The following is a 23,298-nucleotide window of genomic DNA, read 5'->3' on the forward strand; positions in this document are numbered from 1 at the left end:
TCTAAATGATGATAAACCGAAATTCAATTCGATTCTCCTTGTTACCAATGGGAGGAGGAACCGAAGCCTGAAGGCGCACACTCAGTGACTCAGGAACAGCTTCTTTCCCTTTGTCATCTGATTTCTAAATAGACATTGAACCCGTGAAAGCCACCTCACTAGTTGTTTAAATTTATTTCTGTTTTTTGCATTAGTTACTTTAACCTGGTATAATTCAGTTTTTTTCTATATTTATCATGCCATGTACTGCTGCTGCAAAGTTGACAAATTTCACAATATAGCCTGGTGCTATTAAACCTGATTCTGATTTTGATGTATGGGCCTCTGTAACCTTCTTGGGTGGAGAATTCCAAAAATTCAACATATGCGGAAGAAATTTCTTCCCATCTCTATTCTGAATAATTACTTCCTTAATATGAGACTGCAATCCCTGGTTCTGGGCTCTGGAAAGTAGCAATTTCTCCCTCTCAAGTCCATTAAGAGTTGAGATCAGTAGGATCACTTCTCATTCTTCTAATCATGAGAGAATAAGCCTAGTCTACTTAATCTCTCATATGACAAACTGCATTATTATTTTAAAAACTAACTTGCATTTGTGTCATTCCTGTTGTAATAAATTCAGGATGTCACTCACCAAGCATTGAAACACAGGGCAGGAAAGGGCATACAGCAGATTCCCACAAATGGTAATGAGGGAAATGGACAGATTATCTGTTTTTAGCAAGAACTCCAGGGAAAATTTCCCCCTATTCTTCATGGTAATAGTGAAGTGACAGTTAACGTTTCACCTCATTGCCTTCTCTGCCACCTTTTGTTAAAGTAGAAATTATTCAGTACAAAATGTAATTTCTATGTGTTGAAATTGCTAATCTCCTGATCTGCTGCTTGAGATGAGCTGTTATACTGTCAGTAAAAGCCAAATTCCAGAGCTGCCGGAGCTTTCAGGTCTCATAGCCGAGGTGAAGGAAGTAATATTATTGCTCCTCGAGGGATGGAATGTGCTTGACATTTTCTTGTAAACAGTCTTCTTGCTGCCTGAGATGTTTGAACTTTTCTTTTCCAATCGAGAGCAGAAATGGTTTGCTTTAAGAAAAAGGAATGGATTGAAATGCTTGGATGATGACGGAGCAGGGAAGTCCACGTGGTGTGCATTGGATGAATTAAAGTGGCGTTGCAGTGATATGGTAGGACCTCCTCTCTTCCTCCACCTCCACCACCTTCATACTTTGGAGCAGATGAGGTTGACAATATCTCAATGCCTGGCTGGTGTTTTGCCTGGCCAGTGCTATAACTGTTCCTGGGCAGCTTGAAGTTAGATGCCTTACCTTGCCTCAGTTTCTGTCCTCCCCCAATGTCAGGGCAGCTGAAGAGTCATGCTTGGTATCATTTAAACATGGCTGCTTGATGTAACCCATTGTCTAACTTGTGCACCTTCACACTAAGAACACATTTATCAATTTTAAAATGACCGGGCTCAGAATGGACAGACGAGAGCAGCATAAGTCTGCCTTCCATCCATCTGGACTTAGTCTCACTGACAGTGGCAGGTTCCACCTTCTTCAGCGGGAGTACCTGTCTCAAGGGAAGATGCTAGGAGAGGCAGCACAATAGTGCAGCAGCAGGCAGTGTTGCCATCTCACAGTTCCAGGGCTCTGGGTTCTGGCACTGTCTCTGTCGAGTTAGAGACTGCGTGGTTTTCCTCCGGTGCTCCAGTTTCCTCCCACAACCCAAAGACACGTGGGCTAGTAGGCCACTGTAAATTGCTCCTGGTATACACAAACTTGACAAGAAAGATGGGTTGATGAGCATGTGAGAGAGAATGGGATGAATATCCTTCACTTGTGTCATAATAAATTTGTAGGTCGGTAGCCCGTGAAGTGTAGGATAAAAATAGACATTGCATAGTATTGTGGACATGAGAGATTTCCTGGTTCATTTTGCTAGCACTATCTCTTTATACAAATCCTGCGGAATGGTATTTGCATGGCAGCAAGTGTGGACAAGTTGTGTATATTATATTTCAGTAATCTTGTGAATCTGTTGTTGATTAACAAATTATTTTAAATGAACAAGTATGCTTACAGGTTAATTGCATACGTCATTACGCTACCACATAAAACAGGCGTGCCACCCTTAAAGTAAAATACAAGTTACAACCATATTATTCGGATTCCCATGTTCTCTTTGAATTTGTTTCATATTTTGAAGTTACAAAACATAACATTTGAACCTGAGATGGCTACCAACCTGTTAAAGTGGAGTGAGACATTGAAACTAAAACTAATGCTTCAATGGCGAAACAGAGCAACGTGTCTTCAGAAGGGAAGATGCGGTCGAGTCAAAAAGTAAAGGCTATAAATGGAAGAATTCAGGGTTCATAAAGAGGGTGTACTGGGTCATAATCCAAAAAAAAAATCAGAAGTGGCTGGTTACATTGGAAAAGTTGACTAGTTTGATTATACAATGGGTAATTGGCTCATGTATACTGAGCTATTGGAACAGTATTTTGAAGCAAGTGAAATGGCCAATTAGAAGCGAGTGCCAGTTTTGCTGAGTGCATTGGGTTTAAAGGTACACAGTTTGCTTCGAAGTTTGAGTGCTGTAACCAAGCCTGCAGATATGAGCTTTCCTGATATTGTGAAAGTAATGCAGGAACATTTTGAACCAATCCCAGAACGCTTTATAAGTGGAATCAAAAAGAAGGGGAGTCCATTTCTACATACATGGCTAAATTGAAGAGATTGCCAGTTTGGTAATGGCCTTAATGATACACTAAGAAATCACTGTGAATTCTTAAAAAGAAATCATTCAAAAATGGGTCCTAACTGAATCATAGCTTACATTTAAATAAGCAGTGGAAATTGCTGTCTCTGTGGAAACTGCAGACAGAATCAATTGAGTTGAAGTCTGGAATGAAAGTGAGCGTGAACAAAGTTGCGGCACCTAAACAGAAAGTGGCCTGGCTGAACAAATTGTGTTACCTCTGTGGCAAGGGCTCGCATTTACCAAACACATCAGGTTTATTGAATTGATGAATTGAATGAATTGATTTTATTTCTTACATCCCTCACATACATGAGTAAAAATCTTTGTGTTATGTCTCCGTCTAAATGTGCAATCTTAGTAATTTATAATAAATAGAACAGGCAATCTAATAATATACAGTACACTCAAATCAGCATGAATTAATCAGTGTGATGGCCTGGTGGAAGAAACTGGCCCGGAGCCTGTTGGTCCTGGCTTTTATGCTGTGGTACTGTTTCCTGGATGGTAGCAGCTGGAGTAGTTTGTGGTTGGGGTGACTTGGGTCCCCAATGATCCTTCGGACCCTTTTTGCACACTTGTATCTGTAAGTGTCCTGAATCATGGGAAGTTCACAACTACAGATGTGCTGGGCTGTCCACACCACTCTCTGCAGAATCCTGCGATTAAGGGAGGTACAGTTCCCACACCAGGCAGTGATGCAGCCACTCAGGATGCTCTCAATTGTGCCCCTGTAGAAAGTTCTTAGGATTTGGGGGCCTATACCAAACTTCCAACCCGTTGTGCCTTTTTCACTACACAGCCAGTCAGACCAGGTGAGGGCCTCAATGTTGTTTATGCCAAGGAATTTAAAGCTGTTCATCCTCTCAGCCCCAGATCCATGGATGTCAATAGGGGCTAGCCTAGGGGTGGGCAAACTTTTTGACTTGTGGGCCACAAAGGGTTCTAAAATTTGACAGGGGGGCCGGACCAGGAGCAGTTGGATGGAGTGTTTTGGTAATACACCTCATAAGAGAAAATAAAATATCATGGGATATGTAGAAAACATGTGCTTTAATTTCAATTGAAAATGAACAAATGCATTACAACAAAATATCTGTCTTTGAAGTCCCATGGTATTTAGCTATTTATTGAAATGACTTTTAAAACACTGAAAATTAAATGAATAAAATACAGCTTTTTTTTAATAGTAACAGTTATTATTTTAAAGCACTGAAAATTCTGTTGTCCTTCAAGATATTATCATCATCACTCTCCTCCTGCCTGTCTTTATTTCAAAAATGGTAGGAGATGCAGGTCTACTTGTCCTGCTCCTTCTTATTCAATTGTCCCCTGTGCCAAAACTCAACAACGACCAGCACAAGGAGAGAACAGTGACTGCGCGCCAGTATGCGGAGCGCGTTATTTGATCTGGAGCGCATTTTTTATTTTGAGAACGTACGTGCACCTGCGCACTACTCATGTCCATCACTTAACAGAAATGACATGTAACATGTAAGGCTTATTGAAAACAAATATTTTCAAATGCATTTTTTACATAACACAACGAAGAAACTTATTTTTAATTTCAGTGGGAACAGTGTTGTTGGTCTCCCTTTTTAGCCAGCGCATCAAAGTCTGGATTTAGTTTTGTTGTGGCGATTCTCAGGATGGATCTGAGGTGTTGGTCAGTTAACTTGGATCTGTGGCTGGCTTTGTTGATGTTCATGACGCTGAACGCCTGTTCACACAAATAGGTCGAGCCGAACAAAGAGTAAAGCGCAAATGTGGAGTAATACGCTGCACCTCTACAAAGGTCAATGTGTAGCGGTGTGCTACATGCAGCGCTAAAATTACGACACGGAGTCGGTAACTGCAGTCGAAGAAAAAAACTTTATTCGAAATCCCCAGCCTCACTTTTAAGCCTCCTTCAACCTGCCCCCCGTGGCGCAGAGGCTCCAAAGCTCTGTGCTCGCAAATCCCTGCAGGCTATCTCCCTTAGCCGGAACGCTGGCTAATTGTGAGTCGGTTCGGATGTGCCAGGAAATGGCCACAAATGTATATAGAGTGTGTCATCTATCGGGAAAACGCCAGAATTGCGGGGAAAAAAACGTTAACAAGGTTTATTAATATAATTTCATCAAGTTCTGCGGGCCGGATTAAAAAGCTTAACGGGCCGCATAAGGCCCCCGGACCATAGTTTGCCCATGCCTGGGCTAGCCTGTCTACATTCCTCTTGTAATCCACAACCAGCTCCTTTGTTTTTACAACCTTGAAGGAGAGGTTGTTTTCTTGACGCCACTATCTCAGTGTGATGATTTCTTCCCTGTAGGCTACCTCATTATTGTTTGAGATTAGGCCAATCAATGTAGTGTTGTTGGCAAATCTAGTTAACAGATTAGAGCTATGGGTAGTGACACAGTCATGGGTATACAGGGAGTAAGAAACTGCAACAAAGTAGGACATGTAGAAAGAGCATGTAGGGCAGACAAAAAATGAATGGACTGCTCCGGGAAGAGAGAAAGCTGTTAAATTAGTTTCAAAGGAGCTCTAATTTGCATGCTGTTGATGAAAATCTGATACTGATGAGAGTGACACAGGATTGTGTAGCCTTGAGATTTACAATGTGAAAACGAACAATAGACAAGCAATATGGCTTGCACCACAAGTGAATGGCAAATTAATTAAAATAGAATTAGGTACTGGTTCAGCTGTTTCAGTCATTCCATGAAATTAGTTTGTACGGCATTTCAGAGATGCCAAACCGAAGCCTGCATATATTCAACTAAGAACTTGTATTAGAGAAGAGATGAATCTTGTGGGAATAACAACCATAATTGTGAAGTACAACAACCAACAAGCCACATTGAGCTTGCATGTGGTTAAAAACAGAAGGACCAGCATTGTGGGGCTGTGATTGGCTGAGACAGCTGCAGCTGGATTGGAGATCTGTCCACAATTTGCATGTCACATCCCCTGCAATAGAAAAAAAAACTCAAAGTGAATTAAGAAAGGTACTGGATGATGCCACAGATATCTCCATGCTGAACATCATGAACTTGCCTAACAGTGGGCAGACAAGTGTTGGTGCCAACCTCTGTGCCTCTGGTTGGAAAGCATATTGGACCAGGGAAGGACCATGCTGCTCAGAGGAAGCACAAAAGTGACGTAAGCAGTGGTCCGACTACAACAGGTTTTGTAGGCAGTGTATCTGAGAAAGCTTCTGATATGTTAATCAGGTTGTTACTTGTGAAATGTGGTTTTGGTTTAAGCCAGAAGAGAGTTCAAGGATGTTCAGGAAAGCTACAAGCATTTGGCTTTTATGACTATGAAGAACCAGAATCTACTCTGTGCGCATTACAGATACTGCAGGAACTTCAAGTGGGAGACAAAAAGCTCCTTGTAAAAGCCCAGCTGGATGAATGGAAGGTGAAAAAGAAAGGAGTCAATGGAGATATGGAAACAGAGGATTCGTTGGATGATGTTGCTGATGAGGAAACCAAGAGGAGAGATAAGATCAAAAGGGAGCAATAGAAGGATTAGTAAGGGAATGCTCCACTGAACTAAACGTACCTTCCTAAGATCAAAATGTACAAACTGGAAGAAGAGAAAGGAGGGAAAAGATTAGAGAGAAAGAATGTGAAAGGGAGAAGGAGATTGAGAAAGAAGAAAACGATTGAAGTAGATCCAAAGAGAGAAGAAAGTTGTCCAGAGCTGTCAGAATCACTATCTGCATTCTCAGAATCAATTTCTCCAACCTCCATGGAGGAGTCCCAGAACCTTAGACCGTTTCACAGCCTCAAGTCTTGCCTGCCAAGAAGAGTGACCTCTCTTGTCAGGAAAGATGTTCTCCCACAAGAGTAAGAAATTCTCCACAGTGATTAATGGGACAATTTACAATTTACTATGCTGTGGATATCAATATATTAGTTGTATTATACAGTATACTGTGTATAGAAGTTGAGATGCATTCTATATTGAGTTGGAGTTTATAGCTAAGCAGGGAGGAGTGATGTTGTATTTAGTATTTCATGTAATATTTGAGTAATGTTGTAAATAGGTTGTTGACTAAGCATTCTTTAAAATAATTTTACTGTTTTATGTAATATAATCACACTACCACATGACACGGGCTCTCCTTGCTTAAAGTAAACTAGAAGCTACACCCGTACTCTTCAGACTCCTGTGTTTTCTTTGAACTATTTTCATATTTTGAAGTTACAAAACTTAACAGACATAGCAAGGGAATATAATGTACAGTAGAGTATTTGTTTTAGAATGCTAACACTGCCATGATGAGGCAGATATACTGCTCAAGGATAGTGCAACTCTGAGTGATTTACTCCTCGGGAGCTGGTTTGGCAAGAGATCATAGTGAGAAGCGCAATCATTCATGACAGTAGATGAAGAGGATATCTACTCCATGGAACTAATGTTAATGAATGTGAGGCAGTTAAATGAAGATGTCTCACCAGTCCTGGAATGATTTACAGTATCTGCAGCTTTGTCCCAAAGCATTAACTGCGACAAAACCTTACAATTACAGGGCCAAATAGCTGCTGTCTTGGGGGAGGTGGCGGCTTAATCAAAAGAAATGGTGAAGATTTGTTGCGTTCCTGAGATGATGCAAAAGTATGTTGGGTGCTGATGTAGAGCACGGAACTGATTACCCACTGTCCATTCAATGTGTGGCTTATGGTCTGGATGGTTACTTATTATTGCAGAAGAGGAGCAGATTCTGTGGATTTGCAGAATGTCACAGCACAGAGCTGGTGTAGTTCTCAACATTGACCTTTGTGCAGACAGTTGTGTGACTTGACAAAACATCGATCTTTGCAAAGGTAAATTAGGCCTTTTCTAGGTCAGGCCCTGATGTTAAATTTAGAATGAGGACCATTTTGGCAGGCTAGCTCTCATATAAAGAATGGTGAAAATTTGAACCTTAACCTGAAATAGGGTCAGGAGTTTGAGGAGCAACTGCAGATGTCTTATCTGTGATCAATAGTTATTTAAGGTTGGTTGAATTAAAATGTGATTCAGAAATGATCTATTTGAATACAGACAACACTTGGTGGAGGTTGAATGGTTATTTCTGCTCCTGTAAGGCAAAGGTATGTTTTTAATCACTTCTGTTGTATCTATTTGGAAGCTGGGCTTTTTGCCCCATCCACAAGACTGCAGATGTTTACTGTGCACTCCTTTCTTGCTTTTTTTTAGACTGACCAAGCCACTGACGTTTGCTGACTGTGTTGGTGACGAACTGCCACTGGGCTGGGAAGTGGTTTACGATCCACAGGCTGGTATCTACTATATCGACCACATCAACCGTGAGTATAAGTGTTCATTCTACAAGTGGAGCACAGTGTTTCTGCACTGCGTTATAGTGGCACTGTGAGGACCATAATGTTCAATCAGCATCCCCTCCTAAAGTGTTTACCCTTCTAGCTGTGAATGCTTGTCTCTTGATTCTTAGGACTGTCGTAGACTTTGGATATATTATCCCATCACACACACATTTAAACTAATGGACAGTGTCCATTTACAGGTTGAGGATGATGATAGACCTCTGTCAATCTTAAAGGGATTCAGTCTGCTGGAAGCAGAGAAACCTTTTCCCCTGTTAGTTAAATCCAGGGCTTTCAGGTCGAGGGTCTTAATTCAGAGCTAGATCATGTAGTCAAATCAGGATACACAGTTCCACATACAGGCTAGAGCAGTCAAGAATTCTACGTAAAACAGTATTAGAATCAATATCTTGTTAATATCACCAGCATATGTCATGAAATATGTTGTTTTGTGGCAGCAATGCAATGCCTATTAAAAATACTGTAAATTATGATAAGAAATGTATATTCAATATTGTTGAAAGATTGGAGCGACTGGGCTTGTATACACTGGACTGTAGAAAGACGAGAGGGGATCTGATTGAAACATGTAAGATTATTAAGGGATTGGACATGCTAGAGGCAGGAAACATGTTCCTGATGTTGGGGGAGTCCAGAACCAGAGGCCACAATTTAAGAATAAGGGGTAGGTCATTTAGAACAGAGTTCAGGAAAAACTTTTTCACCCAGAAGGTTGTGGATCTATCGAATGCTCTGCCTCAGAAGGCAGTGGAGGCCAATTCTCTGGATGCTTTCAAGAAAGAGTTAGATAGAGCTCTTAAAGATAGTGGAGTCAAGGGATATGGGGAGAAGGCAGGAAAGGGGTGCTGATTGTGGATGATCAGCCATGATCACATTGAGTGGCGGTGCTGGCTCGAAGGGCCGAATGGCCTACTCCTGCACGTATAGTCTAATCAGTGTGTGTGTGTATCTCCCCACAGCCTCTGGATGTCCTAGAGTGTGTCCAGCCTCCCATAACATGTTCAACAAATTAGACAGCATCCTGGTAAACCACCTCTCCAGCTTTTCCAGAACCTTCATATCCTCGTCATCCCCATAAATAATTCAAAATTAAGATAATTTTTTTTGTTGGGTACTGTGGATATGAAGTGGGTAAATAGAGTTAGGTACAGATCAACAATGATTTAATGGGAATGCCTGCAATACACTCACTGAGTGTTCATGTTTGTGCAGTTTGATAGTGTTTACCACCTTGTATTGAGCCAAGAAGGATGGTGAGTTGAATGAGTTTCCAGCAAAGCAGGTTTTAAGGGCTGAATGACCTACTGTTATTGTTCCTACTACTAATGGTTTTATGATCAGCTTCCGTATTAGTCAGCTGCATGTGAGTTGAATCATTTACTCAAATCTAACCCCCCCCCCTCCAGACCTGTGTTAGAACATCAGTGGATGTATATTTTTTTGAAAAATAACAATTTTTTGCTCTTTTCAGTTTTGACTCTCTGAACATTTTGCTCCTTTTTATGTGGTTTAAGCAGGCTGCAATTAAAGAGGCTCCTTTGTTTATCCTTTTTGTAAATCATCACTTGAATTGTTTTTGCCTAGTGCTGTAACATCTCTCCAAAAATTTGTTTTAGTATAGCTAAAATGATTTATTTACTTGGTACATTTTTAAAATAATGTGATGAATTTAATGTTTATGTTAATTTATTTCTCTTTCAAATTCGGAAGATTTCACTGTTTAAAATATTTCCTCCACAAAGTAAACCAAGTTTAAAATGTCAACCAGCCGTTCAGTTTTCTTACACCTCAGCATTGTGCCTAGATCAGTGCATCAAGTCTGTTTGTCTATCAGGACAAGATCCAAAATCAACTGAGTGATTTGGAATCAAGTTATTAAGTAATGGCATACTGTGCAAATGAGATTAGAAAAGGTTTCCTGCAAACCACTGACTGGCTTTCTTTTGTCATGCACTGTTAGTCTTGACTCCAGGGTGTTGTGCATCAGATGAGCTAATTTTCATCTTGAGGATAATGGAAAGATCTTTTTTTAAGCACCTGCCCTCTTGGTCCATGTTCAATTACAAAGGGGTTCTCAAGTGTAGGAAGAGCGACAGTATCGGAGTATCTTGCCTATGTGGTTGAGTGTATTTGCAATAATTGTGCATCTACCTGTGACTTAACAATTCAGTGAACCTGCCCCTTCCTCAGCCCATAGAGATCCTGGGGCTTATTAGTCATAGTTGTATGTCATGGAAATGTGATTTGTCTCAATGACCTAATTGTGCTCCCATATCTTCTGGTCCCATGGGAGCAGGCCCTTCACCCAACTTGGCCCAAGATGCCCATCCAAAGTAATTCCATTTGCCAGTATTTGGCCCATAACCTTCTAAACCTTTCCTATCCATGTACCAGTCCAACTGTCTTTTAAAAAGTTGTCAATATACCTGCTTCAAACAATTCCTCTGGAGCCATGAATGTAGCACCATTTGTACATAAAGGAAAGTTGTCCCTCAAGTTCCTATTAAATCTTTCTGCTTACACTTTAAACGTGCTCTTGAATGATTCTCCAACCTTTGGAAAGAGACTATGTGCATTTACCCTATCTATGCCCCTCATAGCTCTATAAGATCATCTCTTATGTCTCCTATACCCTAGGGGGGAAATAAACAAGTCCTAACCTGTCCAAGTTCTTCCAAGAATTCTAAACTTTGGACTTGTAAATCTTTTCTGCACCCTTTCCAGTTGAATGACACCTTTCCTATAGCAGACACAATACAAAAAGTGCCATCCCACCAGCTTTTGGGGCGGGTTAGTGACAATCTGCCATTCTTTCTCCACCAATCGTTTTCAGCTGATCCCATACATGAAGGTGGTCACCATCTTTGGAGAACAACCTCACTGAACCAGGTGGTTTTGCATCCTGGTGATGTTGTGAAATGTGGAAACCATTTTCTCTGATAGCTGCCCACATGATTTCGGGGCAGGGGCCAAACATCAGGGTTCTAAATAACAAATACCCACAAAAAACTTTTGTATCCTTGCGCACGAGAAGGAGCATTGCATTGTGGCTGTGACTGTATTCACCTCTGTATCAAAATGATGAAAGGACATTGCTTCCTTGGTAGCAGCCTCTGGGCAAATGAATGAACCTTGGCGATGCATAAATTGGACCTGAGGGAATGCATCAAATAGGTTACTGAATAGCTTTCTCTGATGATCTTGCACAGGTCTGTAAGCGTTCTTAACATTAGAATTACTTTTATTTAGCCTTGTACAATCATCCTTGCTGTGTAGATGATGTGATAAGATGTGATTGAAAACATATTTCCTGATCTTGCCGAAACCAAACCTTATTTATCCTGCAACTGATTACAGCTGGATGTTTTTCCAGCCCTTATTGGGTCTCATTGTTTATAAAGATTTTTAAATCCACCTTTTGAAAATATGCCTTTATTTTGCAAACAGCTGCATTATTGGGCCAATCAGTCTGCATTTGTGAAAAAACATCGCAGTAAAAGGCATGTTGAATGTCATCGTAAGCGTCAGTCTTTTGAGTTTTAATTGCCTAGGGGTAAGAGTGAGTGGGTGGATGGGGAAGAGGGTGAGCAGTTCAGGTAATCAAGAATGTGATAACATACTGAACTGGTGTTCATATAAAAGTCACAGCACTAATGCTATCAGTGAACAGCTGGCTACACAATTAGGCACTGGATCCCATAACTGATTTGCAATGGCAGGTCGAGAAAGAAGGAAGCTGCTGGAGGCCACAGTCTTGTACCTTGCTGCTTCATGACCTCGTGAGCCCATACATAGTTTTCAGAGGAAGTCAATGTGCCCTTACATGAAAGTTTTGTTTTTGAAAGTTTGCACGTACATCAGATAGATGTTACAACTTTGTTCTGCTGCATATTTACATAATCACCCATTCAATATTTCCTCCTTCCCTTCATTTGTACATTCCCAGTCATCCGGCTCGATATCTTGTCATGCAAACATTATTGTTAAAGATATTCAGCAATTGATAAGTTCTGCTGCCTCATAAGTAAAAAGTTGTGCCTTGTGGCGCATCAGGCGGCAACCTTGTCATTTCTTTAGTATTTTTGTCTGTTTTTTAATGAGGCCGAGTTGCTAGCTCAATGTTCAACCCAACACGGGTGGAAAGTGAGCAAGCAGCTGGCCGGATTTGAACCTGGGGCCACCCGCCTCAAACAGGCCAGTGTGGATGCCACTACACCATTGGCTGGCTATCATAAGTAATTAAGATGGTTTCATTTCTTGTTCATTTACTATGCATGTAATCTACGTTCCTTTTGTTTCTAATTTTATGCATTCATTAAAGATACAGAAATATTTATAAGGCTTCAATATCATAGCCATACAGCAAAGAGACAGGCTTTTCAGGGTCCACTGAGTCTATGCCAATCATCAAGTACTGATTACACTAACCCTACAATAATCTCACTTCTATTCCCCACATTCATGTAAAGCACTTAATGGTAAATTCTGAAAGGAAGCTGAAGGGTAAAGCCAGAGCAAAAGGAACGGCCTGGTGTTAAAGGAGACAGGAATACCAACTTGGAGTACTGAAGCTTGTTCCTCTGTTAGGTCAGAGCTAATTCATATTCAACTCAAAATGCAAGCCTTGCTACCCATTGCAACAAAAGTTAGTCAATCTCTGCTTCAAAAACTTCAGTTGATGCCTTAGTCTCTGCAGCTTTATGGGGAGCAAGTCCCGGTTTCCACTAAGATTACAACGGATGATTGATAAGTTCATGGCCCAAGGTAGAAGGAGTCAATTTTAGAAAACCTAGCACATTTCTTTTTTCAACATAGCCCCCTCCTACATTTACACACTTAGTCCAGCGGTTGTGGAGCATACGGATCCCTTCTTTGTAGAAGTGGTCCACAACAGGGGTGATTGATAAGTTCGTGGCCTAAGGTAGAAGAAGGTGAGTTATTAATTTCCAACTTCCTGCATTATCACTCAGAGTTGAACTGCACATGCATGTAATGTGAGCGTCTTGGACCTCCAGGTGGTCCACGGCAGGGGTGATTGATAAGTTCGTGGCCTAAGGTAGAAGGAGATGAGGTAGACAGCTCTTGTTACGTGCACATGCAGTTCAACCCTTTGAGTGAAAATGCAGAAAGTTTGAAGTTAATAACATCTCCTTCCACCTTGGGCCACAAACTTATCAATCATGCCTCCTGTGGAGGTCCAAGGCGCCGACTTCTACAAAGAAGGGATCCGTATGCTCCACGACCATGGACTAAGTGTGTAAATGTTGGAGGGGATATGTTGAATAATAAATGTGCTACGTTTTCTAAAATTGACTTTGTCTACCTTAGGCCATGAACTTATCAATTACCCCTTGTACCTCCTCCCTTTCTTTCGTTACAGCTGTGAGCTAAAAGCCTTCAGTTCCTGATTGACTTCATCCAAGGAGCTTTACAGAATTGGCTGGTGAAATGATGCATTCATTTTAATTTTGCTAAATTCCTTAGATTTAGGGAAGATTCCATTGGATGAAAAACTAAAATTTGAATTTCTGCAGTTTAATTCAAGAAGTGAGGGAGGCAGAAAGGTGGAAATTTTCGTGCAGCTGGTTTGACATCTGTAAAGGGGAAAGTGTTAGAAGCAGTTTTTAAAGATGCTATCTTAGGTCACTAGGAAAGATTCAAGATGTTTGTGGCAAGTACCATGGATTATGAAAGAGAAATCATCTTAAGCATCTTACTGGAGTTCTGCTGGAGGAAGTGGAACCAGTGGTTAGATATCAAGAAGATATTTCAGGAGTTGCCAGATCAAAACTTATCATAGAAACTTGTTACAGAAAAAAATAAGGTGTTGCCTAGTTGGCACAAAGATGAGACAAAACCTCTCTCAGAATATTTTTGGAATTGTCTTCCATTTTGATGTGAGTCACTAATGGATTTTAATGCACGGAATTGAGAGGTTACAGTGAGTGAACAGGAATGTGGAGCTGAGGCTGCAGTTACATCAGTTGTGGTCACATTGAATGACCAAGGACCCAAATGCTTTTTCTAGGTGAAGCAGCGGCTTATTCATACTAATCTATTGTACTGTGTGTGCAGCTCACAATGTCCTTCCCTCTACACTGCGGCTTGCATTGCACCTCCTTTTGCCCACATGGGTGACCCCAAAATTGCAGTTGTTGCCACTCTGATTCTTGACCTGACTCTTGGTTGACACCTTTGTCTTTGGCTTGCTCACACTGGTTTGGTGACCACCATCTCATCTTGTGATTTAGCACATTACAGTTCTTGGGCCTCTTTACTGATTTCAGCCATTTCAGATAAATATCCAATCCAGTCACAACTCTCACATCCTGCATTTATTTTCTTTCTTTCTTTCTTTCTTTCTTTCTTTCTTTTCTCTTCCAAACATATATTTCTCTCTCTGCTGGTGCCATCATCTCTTGCATCATCCAGGGCCACCCTATCAGCGATCTCTTTCTCACCTGTTTGTTCTGTAACCTAAACCTCGTTTCATTCCCAACTTCCGCACTTTCAATGAAAGGTCATATATTGGAGACATTATCTTTTTCCTCCGATGCTGTTTAACTTGCTGATTACTTTCACCATTCTGTTATGATCTATTGGTGAACAATGGCCATGAACACCCTAACACCATGTCTGGATCCATCACCAGCAGACAGTATATCTCTATCCCCCATTCAGTTTCTAGAAGAGATAGTTCAGAATTCATTAACTTGAAGCAAATAAAAATCTGTGTATACAACCTGACCTCATAATTCAACCTCCTCCTATTTGGTGTATTTTAACTTCTCTTCCAATATGCCTTCTCTTGAAAATATGCAGGTAGACTCTAATCAAAACTGTATACTGCTGAAGCTAACCTCGGCCTCTTTAAATAAAACCCAACATTTCATTCATCCCTTTGAATTTTTTTTTTAATCTGTCCAGTAACTTTCAGTGAAATATCTTTACTCCAGTACTCAGTTACTGGAACTATCCTTTGCTCCCACAAAAGTTTTCATTACCTTACACAAAGTGATAACCTGTCACTGAGGTGGGTGAAGGACTTTCATTTGTACATCAATTATTGATTCATTAGTTATCATTCTTGCTGTTAAAACATTTTCCTGCATTCCCCAGTAAATGAAAGTAATAAGTGGACTACTTATACTAGCTTATCACTTCAAAGCTAAGCTGACTCAGGCTTTAGAGGACATGACCTTTGGCTGATGTTGTGAAATGCAGACACGCACACACCGAGACTAGTACAACCCAGTAAGTCTCTGACCGCCAAGCTGACGATCAGAGTTGGTTCTTGTCCGTGAGCACTGACGCTTTCTTCATTGTCTCAAGACAGTAACCACCACTCACTTTCTTTCTAAGTTATGGCTAAAATAACTTCGGTGACTGAACTAACCTAATATAGCAATCAATTTTTTTGTAGCTGACTTTAAAACACTGATCAGTATATGCATGCCAGATAACTGTCCCTTGCTGTTTTCTGTTGCATACTTGTTTATCAGACTTGTGTTGAGGTGAATTCAAGAGAGAAACCTCATGAGGACCCTTGAGTAAGACAGTCCATGTGAAGGGATACTAGCTAGGGGTTGAATTACCAATAGATGTTTTATACAGAAAGTTCTTTACCCAGAGAGATGTCAGAATGTAGAAGATGCTGATACAAGGGATGGGTGAGAAAAATAGTAAAAATCTAAAAAGGAAGCTGGATAATCACAGAAGGAAGAAAGGAAAAGAAGGATATGCTGTTAAGGACCATTAATGGAGATTGAGAAGGTGCCTGTGTGGTGTCACACCTCCAGAGCAACTTGTTCTTTTGTAAAACTGAGTTGATCTATTAGATCTTGCACAGAAATAAGACTTTAATTGGAATTAACTAGTAAATTATTTCCATTGTATTATTGTTGCTCCTTTATGGGAAACACTTAATTTTTGTCCAGAGGCACCTGTATTTTCTACTGTTGGACATGCCAATATAAGGAATGAAGGTTCTGGTTGGAATGCTGTGCTTTGATCAGAAGAAAGTACTTGGATATTATAAGAGTATATATTGGACGTTGCCACAAGATGGAATTAACTGGGCTGCTGTGAGTATAAGGACCCTTAGTTAGTGTAAGGAATCTCCTCTGTGGTGTAAGCTTTTCCTTCCAAATGAACAAGTTGAGAGGTAGCTATTTCCAGTGTCAGATATAGAAGGGATTTGAGATGGAAAGTGACTTGGATGGAGAGTCAACAAATCAGGGATGAGATACTAGAAACAGAAACATAGAAAACCTACAGCGCAATACGGGCCCTTTGGCCCAACATGTGCTTACTTTAGAAATTACCTAGGGTTACCCATAGCCCTCTATTTTTCTAAGCTCCATGTACCTATCCAGGAGTCCCTTAAAAGACTACAGTCATCGGCAGCTCATTCTATGCACTCACCACTCTTTGTGTTTAAAAAGAACCCAACTTACCCCGAAAACCTTTTTGTACTGTACCTACTTTCAAGCACCATAAAACTGTATCCCCTTGTGTTAGCCATTTCAGCCCTGGGAAAAAGCCTCTGATTATCAATGCCTCTCATCATCTTATACACCTCTATCAGGTCACCTTCTATCTTCTGTCGCTCCAAAGAGAAAAGGCTGAATTCACTCAACCTATCCTCATAAGGCATGCTCCCCAATCCAGGCAACATCCTTGTAAATCTCCTCTGCACCCTTTCTATGGTTTCCATATTCTTCCTGTAATGAGGTGACCAGAATTGAGCACAGTACTCCAAGTGGGGTCCTGTATAGCCGTAACATTATTTCTCGGCTCTTGAACTCAATCCCACAGTTGATGGGATCCCGTATGCCTTCTTAACCACACAGTCAACCTGCACAGCAGCTTTGAGTGTCCTTTGGATTCAAACCCCAAGATCCCTCTGATTCTCCACACCACCAAGAGTCTTACCATTAATATTATATTCTGTCATCATATTTGACTTACCAAAATGAACCACCTCACACTTATCTGGGTTGAACTCCATTTGCCACTTCTCAGCCCAATTTTGCATCCCACTGATGTCCTGCTGTAACCTCTGACAGCCCTCCACACTATCCACAACACCCCCAACCTTTGTGTCATCAGCAAATGTACTAACCCATCCCTCCACTTCCTCATCCAGGTCATTTATAAAAATCACAAAGCGAAGGGGTCCCAGAATGGATCCCTGAGGCACATCACTGGTCACCGATCTCCATGCAGAATATGATGAGTCTACAATCATTTTTGCCTTCTGTGGGCAAGCCAATTCTAAATCTACAAAGCAATGTCCCCTTGGATCCAATGCCTCCTTACTTTCTCAATAAACCTTGCACGGTTTTAGTATATGATGGGTGAATGGAATGTTATGTTCAGAGCAGGAATTGTGAGAAGAATGGGGGGCAGACTCATCTGTGACTTGGAGTTACAGATTGCTTGGTGGCAACAATAGAGGAGAGCCGTGGCCAGGCAGGAAGGCAGCATTTGGAAGTGAAGGTGTGTAGATGACCATACAAGACCATGATGTCTGTTTGGTCATGCACATGGATGACAAAGATGTGCTCGCAAATGAAGGAACACTTGCTGGCAAATATCGAAAACTGATAATACTTACCTGCTGACAGAGTCCAGGGAGTCAGAATTACATTTAAGGTGAGATGAACCCTGAGGGGTGAGATAGCGAGAGAGTTGGAGTGGTTCAGCTTGTTAGAAGACAGTGAAGGGTGCCTTGATGGACACCATCAAAGATACAAACACAAGAAAATCTGCAAAACATTTCCATAGATGCTGCCTGACCTGCTGAGTTCCTCCAGCATCTTGTGTGTTTCCATCAAAGATACAAAGTCAACTGTTGAGGGAAGTTGTGGATTAGCTCCGAGGAAGCTGAGCATGAGATTGAAACTGGCGAGTAGGGGTTTCAAGAAATGAAGAGCTATGCTCTGGTTCTGAGAGAGCAGACTATCTAAAAGCAGTAAAGAGGACTGGATAGCTAAATCTTTGAAAATACTTTGAGCAGAATATTGAACAATTTCCCATTACAGTATTAAGTAGTCTATTGTGGGAATCTTTTATTTCTACTCAGGCCCAGGGATCTTTTATGCAATATACCAATGTTTCTTCATCCCTTTTATTATTTCCTTACAGTGCAGTCTCAGAGGTAATTGGCCTATCCCTTCAAAGCAATTCCATTCCCTCACTCATTTCCCTGTAATTTATACTCTTTGTATTTTTCTTTACTCTTTACATTCCAGCCCCCCGATTCTCCCACCAACACTAGGGTCAATTTACAGTGGTCAATTATACTACTGACCAGCAAATCTTTGGGATGTGCGAGGAAACTAGAGCAGGAAACTGGATCCTTGTGCGATCAAGAGGAAAATGTGCAAACTCCAAAGAAGCAATGTCAGAGATCGGGACTGAAGCGAGGTCTTTGAAGCTACGAGACTGGGCCTCTGTGCTTTCTGCCATTTCATCACTGTTTATGAAGTTCTTTGCATGTTTCATACACTTTGTTTCTGTGACACGTTTGACAGCCGTACATCGTAGAAGCTGGCCACTTGAACCACCGTGTCTGTGAGGGCCTTCAAGCACCATTTATAAGGCCCCATTCCTTTTCTCTCCACTCCATTCCTCTCAATGGCCCCAAGGATCCACCACTAACACACACTGGCAGCAACTTAGAATAGCCAATTAACCCAGACTAAACCACATTTTTTTTTGGAATGTGGGAGGAAGTAAAGAGCCAGAGTGTGATTGGGATCTTGCTACAAAAGAATAAAATTCTCTACACTCGCTACCCACCAGTGCATTTTTTTTGTGAGTTGTTACTGTGTAAATGAAAAGTAATCTTCTGCATCAGCAAATCAAGTTTGAACAAACTATGGCTCATAACATGAGGTCCAGAAAGAATGTGAATGGTATGCAGCTGCAGCATGTGAAGTTAGTCAAGCAGAGTTGAGAAAGGGGTGCTGGGTTCTTTTATGTGAACCACAGGCAGGTTTTTTTTCCCCAATCCCTGCAGTGCTCAATGGAGGATAATAATGCATGGCACATCTACCGAATATCCTAGATAAACTTATCACAGATTCCTTCAGAAAAATGTCAGAATCAGGTTTAATATCACTGACATATATCGTGAAGTCGGTTGTCTTGTGGCAGCAGTACAATACAATATATGAAATGGCAGAGAGAGAAGTGAACAGATTTTCTGTTTTTAGCAAGAACTCTAGGGAAAATTTCTCCCTATTCATTGTAATAGTGAAGTGACTGTTGGTGTTTCACTTCATTGTCATCACTGTCAGCTTTTTTTAAAAAGTAGAAATGATTCAATATAAAATGTAATTTCTGTGTGTTGTAATTGCTAATCTCCTGATCTGTTGCTTGAGATGAGCTGTTATGCTGTAAAAGCCAAATTCCAGTGCTGCAGGCCAAGGTGAAGGAAGTAATATTATTGCTCCTTGAGGAATGGAATACATGAATTATTGTGAGGGATACATAAATAATTAGTGCAAAAATAGTGAGGTAGTGTTCCTGGGTTAGTTCATCATCCATTCACAAGTCAGATGGTGGAGGAGGAAGAAGCAATTTCTGAAACATTGAGTGTGTATCTTTGGGCTCCTATACCCCCAGTAACTATGAGAAGAGGGCATGTCCTGGGTCATTGGGGTTCTTGATGTTGGATGCCACCATTTTGAGGCATCGCCTTTTGAAGGTGCCCAGAATACTGGGGAGATTAGTGTCCATGATGGAGCTGGCTGAGTTTGGAACTTTCTGCAGTTTTCTCCCCACCCTCTGCAGTGACCCCTCTGTACCAGACAGTGATGCAATCTGCTAGAATGCCTTCCATGATACATCTGTAGAAATTTGCTAGAGTCTTCAGTGACATACCAAATTTTCTGAAACTTCTAATGAAGTATAACAGCTGTTGTGCCTTCCTTGTAATTGTATCAATGTGTTTGCCCCGGATAGATCACCTGAGATGTTAACCCCAAACACTGAAACTGCTCATCCTTTTCACTGCTAATCCCTCACTGAGAACTGGTGTGTCGTCCTGCAACTTGCCCCCACTAAATTCTGCAATCGGTTCCTTAGCGTTGCTGAGCAAAGAATGCAAGGTAGTTGTGGTGACACCAGTCAACTAGCCGATCCATCTCACTCCTGTACATCACCTCCATCACCATCTGAGATTCTGCCAATAGTGGTGTCATCGGTAAATTTATAGATGGTGGTTGACGTGTCTAATCACAGTCGTGAGTGTGGAGAGAGTAGAACAATGGGCTAAGCTCACATCCTTGACGTGCACTTGGTGTTGATTATTAGCGAGGAGTTTTTATTTCTGATCTGTACAGACTGCGATGTCCTAGTGAGGAAGTCAATGACTCAGGTGCAGATGGAGGTACAGAGGTCCAGGTTTTTGAAGCTTGTTGATTAGTACTGAGGGGATGGTGTTGAACACTGAGCTGTAACCAATAAAAAGCAGCCTGATATAGGCAGTCCATCCAGGTAAATCTTTCAACCAACATGATATCTTGGAAGCCTCACCTCACCACATTTGTAATGAGCATAGATAGATAGATACTTTATAAATCCCAAAGGAAATTTCAGTGTCACAGAAGCATCACATGTGCACAGAAACACAAATATTAGGAATAAGAAAGAATTTTAAAAAAAGTTACCTCAAATAGTCTAACAGGAAAGGGTCATCACTTCCCTGGCTACAGGTTGACTCTTTATAGAGCCTAATGGCCGAGGGTAAGAATGACCTCATGTAGCACTCTTTGGAGGAGTGCAGTCATCTTAGTCTATTACTAAAAATGCTCCATTGGTCAGCCAAGGTTGCATGCAGAGAGTGAGAAACATTGTCCTGAATTTGCCAGAATTTTCCGTAGGGTCTTTTGCTCTACCACAGCTTCCCGTGTGCCCAGTTTGACTCCCATAACAAAGCCAGCCTTTTTAATCAGTTTATTGAGCCTGTTGGCATCAGCTGTGTTGATACCATTGCCCCTGAACACCATTGCATAGAAGATTGTACTGGCAACAACATGTGAAGGAGAGGCCTGCATTTTCCAAAGGACCTCAGTCTCCTCCAGAAGCACGATGAAGGGAGGGGAGACACTTTGAGGAGGAAGGGATTATTCCAGAATTTGGACCATGATAGGTATGTGCTACATGGCTAATCATGATTTTATTTCAACTCTGGTTCAATTTTTCTTAAGGGAAGTACTTTATCAGTATCCAGTGAATAAAGGAAAACTAGTGTCACAAGTTTGAACATCGCAATAGGTAAATACCCTGCATGTGCTACCATCATTGGAACTGAGAATTAAACATTGGGGTATGTGGGTAAGGGTCTGCATGTGGTAGAACGGGGGTCAGTAATGCAGGGAAATCTTGCTCACAGAGACAAGTTTTACAGTGCCCTCGCCTGAGTAGTGATCAATCAGCAAATGCAAAATGCTTAAAATCAAGTACTTTTGTAGAATCGTATTTCTAGGTCATAATAGCAATTTGTAAATAACTACAGTGAAAAGGCTTCGATTGGCTCTTTTTTAAAAGTCTCCACAATCCAAGTTTTCCATAACAAAAGAAGGAGTTTTCAATAACGGTGTCATTGGAAGTATGGCAGCCAACCTCAGCATAGCAAGCTCCCACTAACAGCAGTTGTGAGGAAGTTGGCAGAGTGTAAATTTTGACCAGTGCAACTGTAGGAAACCCCAGCTTATAAAGTCATCACATGTATCTTTAACCCCCATCTACTCAGTTTCTTCATCTTAAAGGTGGCACCTCCACTTCCTCTGTGCTGCACGTTGCAGTTATCTGTTAGAAGCTAAAATATTGAACCAGTTGCTTAGCATACATTTGAGACCATGGTTATTTACATGCTGCTTTTAACTTACTGCCCACCATACCATCAGCCCACAGGCTGAGGACCATCACGCATCCAGTTGTTCCCCCAGGACTTAATTGCCCAGAACTGACCACCAGCATCGCACTCACAGGTCCCTGATTCACCGCTCCCCTCATCTCCTTTATCTCCTGACAAAAGGAATGTTTTATTGAAACTAATTAACAGCTTCCTAAGCAGAGAATAATTGACAGAAATGCTTGCTGAGTCCTTCAGTAACAATTAAATGTCATACCTGAGGGCAAAATGCCCAATACCAGAGAGCATTAAGGAGGATGTGAGGGATAAGTTTTTTTACTGAGTCTTGGATGTCTGGAATGCACTTCCTGGTATGGTGGAAGAGGCAAATACATTAGAGGCTCTTAAGAGATGCTTGGACAGGCACATGGATGTGAGGAAGATGGAGGGATATGGACGTGGTGTGGGTAGGAGAGATCAGTGTTCGGGTATTTTTGATTTGCTTTTCAGCTGGTCCAGCACAATATTGTGGGCTGAATGGCCTGTTCCTGTGCTGTACTCTTCTACGTTAATACCACACTGTTGTGGGTGACTGACATGAACGTGAACCAGAACTGTTGGTAACACAAGTGAAGTACTGCTCTAAGAGTGGCTAGTATAATTTTATTTTTCCCAGGGTGGTTAATCTCAATGTTAGAAGTTTGTGATAGTCAAGCATCTTTTGCTGATGAGGCAAAGAGTATGCTTAAATCCTACGCCCCTCCTCCCACCTGTAGATTATATTATGATGGACCTGTAACACAACATTTTAAACACTCTGTCATCCATTGCTTAGTACACCTTCCAAAGATTTTCTGTCAATCCCAAATCATAAGGTGCAAAGGTTTCTTCATTAATGATATGGTAACAAATTAATTTGTACTGTCTCCTTCCTCCCAGCTCCACTCTGATTTGAATGTTGTCATACTATGCATGCTAGACTTCTGATTCATATCAGTAGAGTCATCCCAGCTGCACTTGTGGCCACAATGACTCGGAGTGCTTGCATTCTTTTGCTACCAGACAGAGAATGAGACCAGAATCCTGCCCGTTGTACATTTATCCTCAGCCTCACCTCTCTGTCGCTCCGCAGAAGGCACGCTTAATGGCAGATACAGCTGTTAGATATTTGAACACTTTCCTGGCGTGAAAACTAAAACTTGGTGTTCTCTTATTTATAATTTTATTCAATCTGTAACAATTTGACTTGTTGCTCTTAACCATATAATAATTACAGCACGGAAACAGGCCATCTTGGCACTTCTAGTCTGTGCCGAATGCTTA

General features: G+C 41.2%; 1 protein-coding gene across 1 annotated transcript in view; it reads left to right on the forward strand.

Annotated features, from left to right (window-relative positions):
• wwc3 (WWC family member 3) overlaps positions 1 to 23,298 on the forward strand; it is a 238,361-nt gene that overhangs the window by 88,944 nt on the left and 126,119 nt on the right. Inside the window, exon 2 of the mRNA XM_059967946.1 lies at positions 7,960 to 8,069. Within this exon, the coding sequence (XP_059823929.1) occupies positions 7,960 to 8,069 (110 nt within the window). The remainder of the gene's footprint in view (positions 1 to 7,959; positions 8,070 to 23,298) is intronic.

The sequence above is a fragment of the Hypanus sabinus genome, chromosome 4 (assembly GCF_030144855.1).
Source record: "Hypanus sabinus isolate sHypSab1 chromosome 4, sHypSab1.hap1, whole genome shotgun sequence".
Lineage (NCBI taxonomy): Eukaryota > Metazoa > Chordata > Chondrichthyes > Myliobatiformes > Dasyatidae > Hypanus > Hypanus sabinus.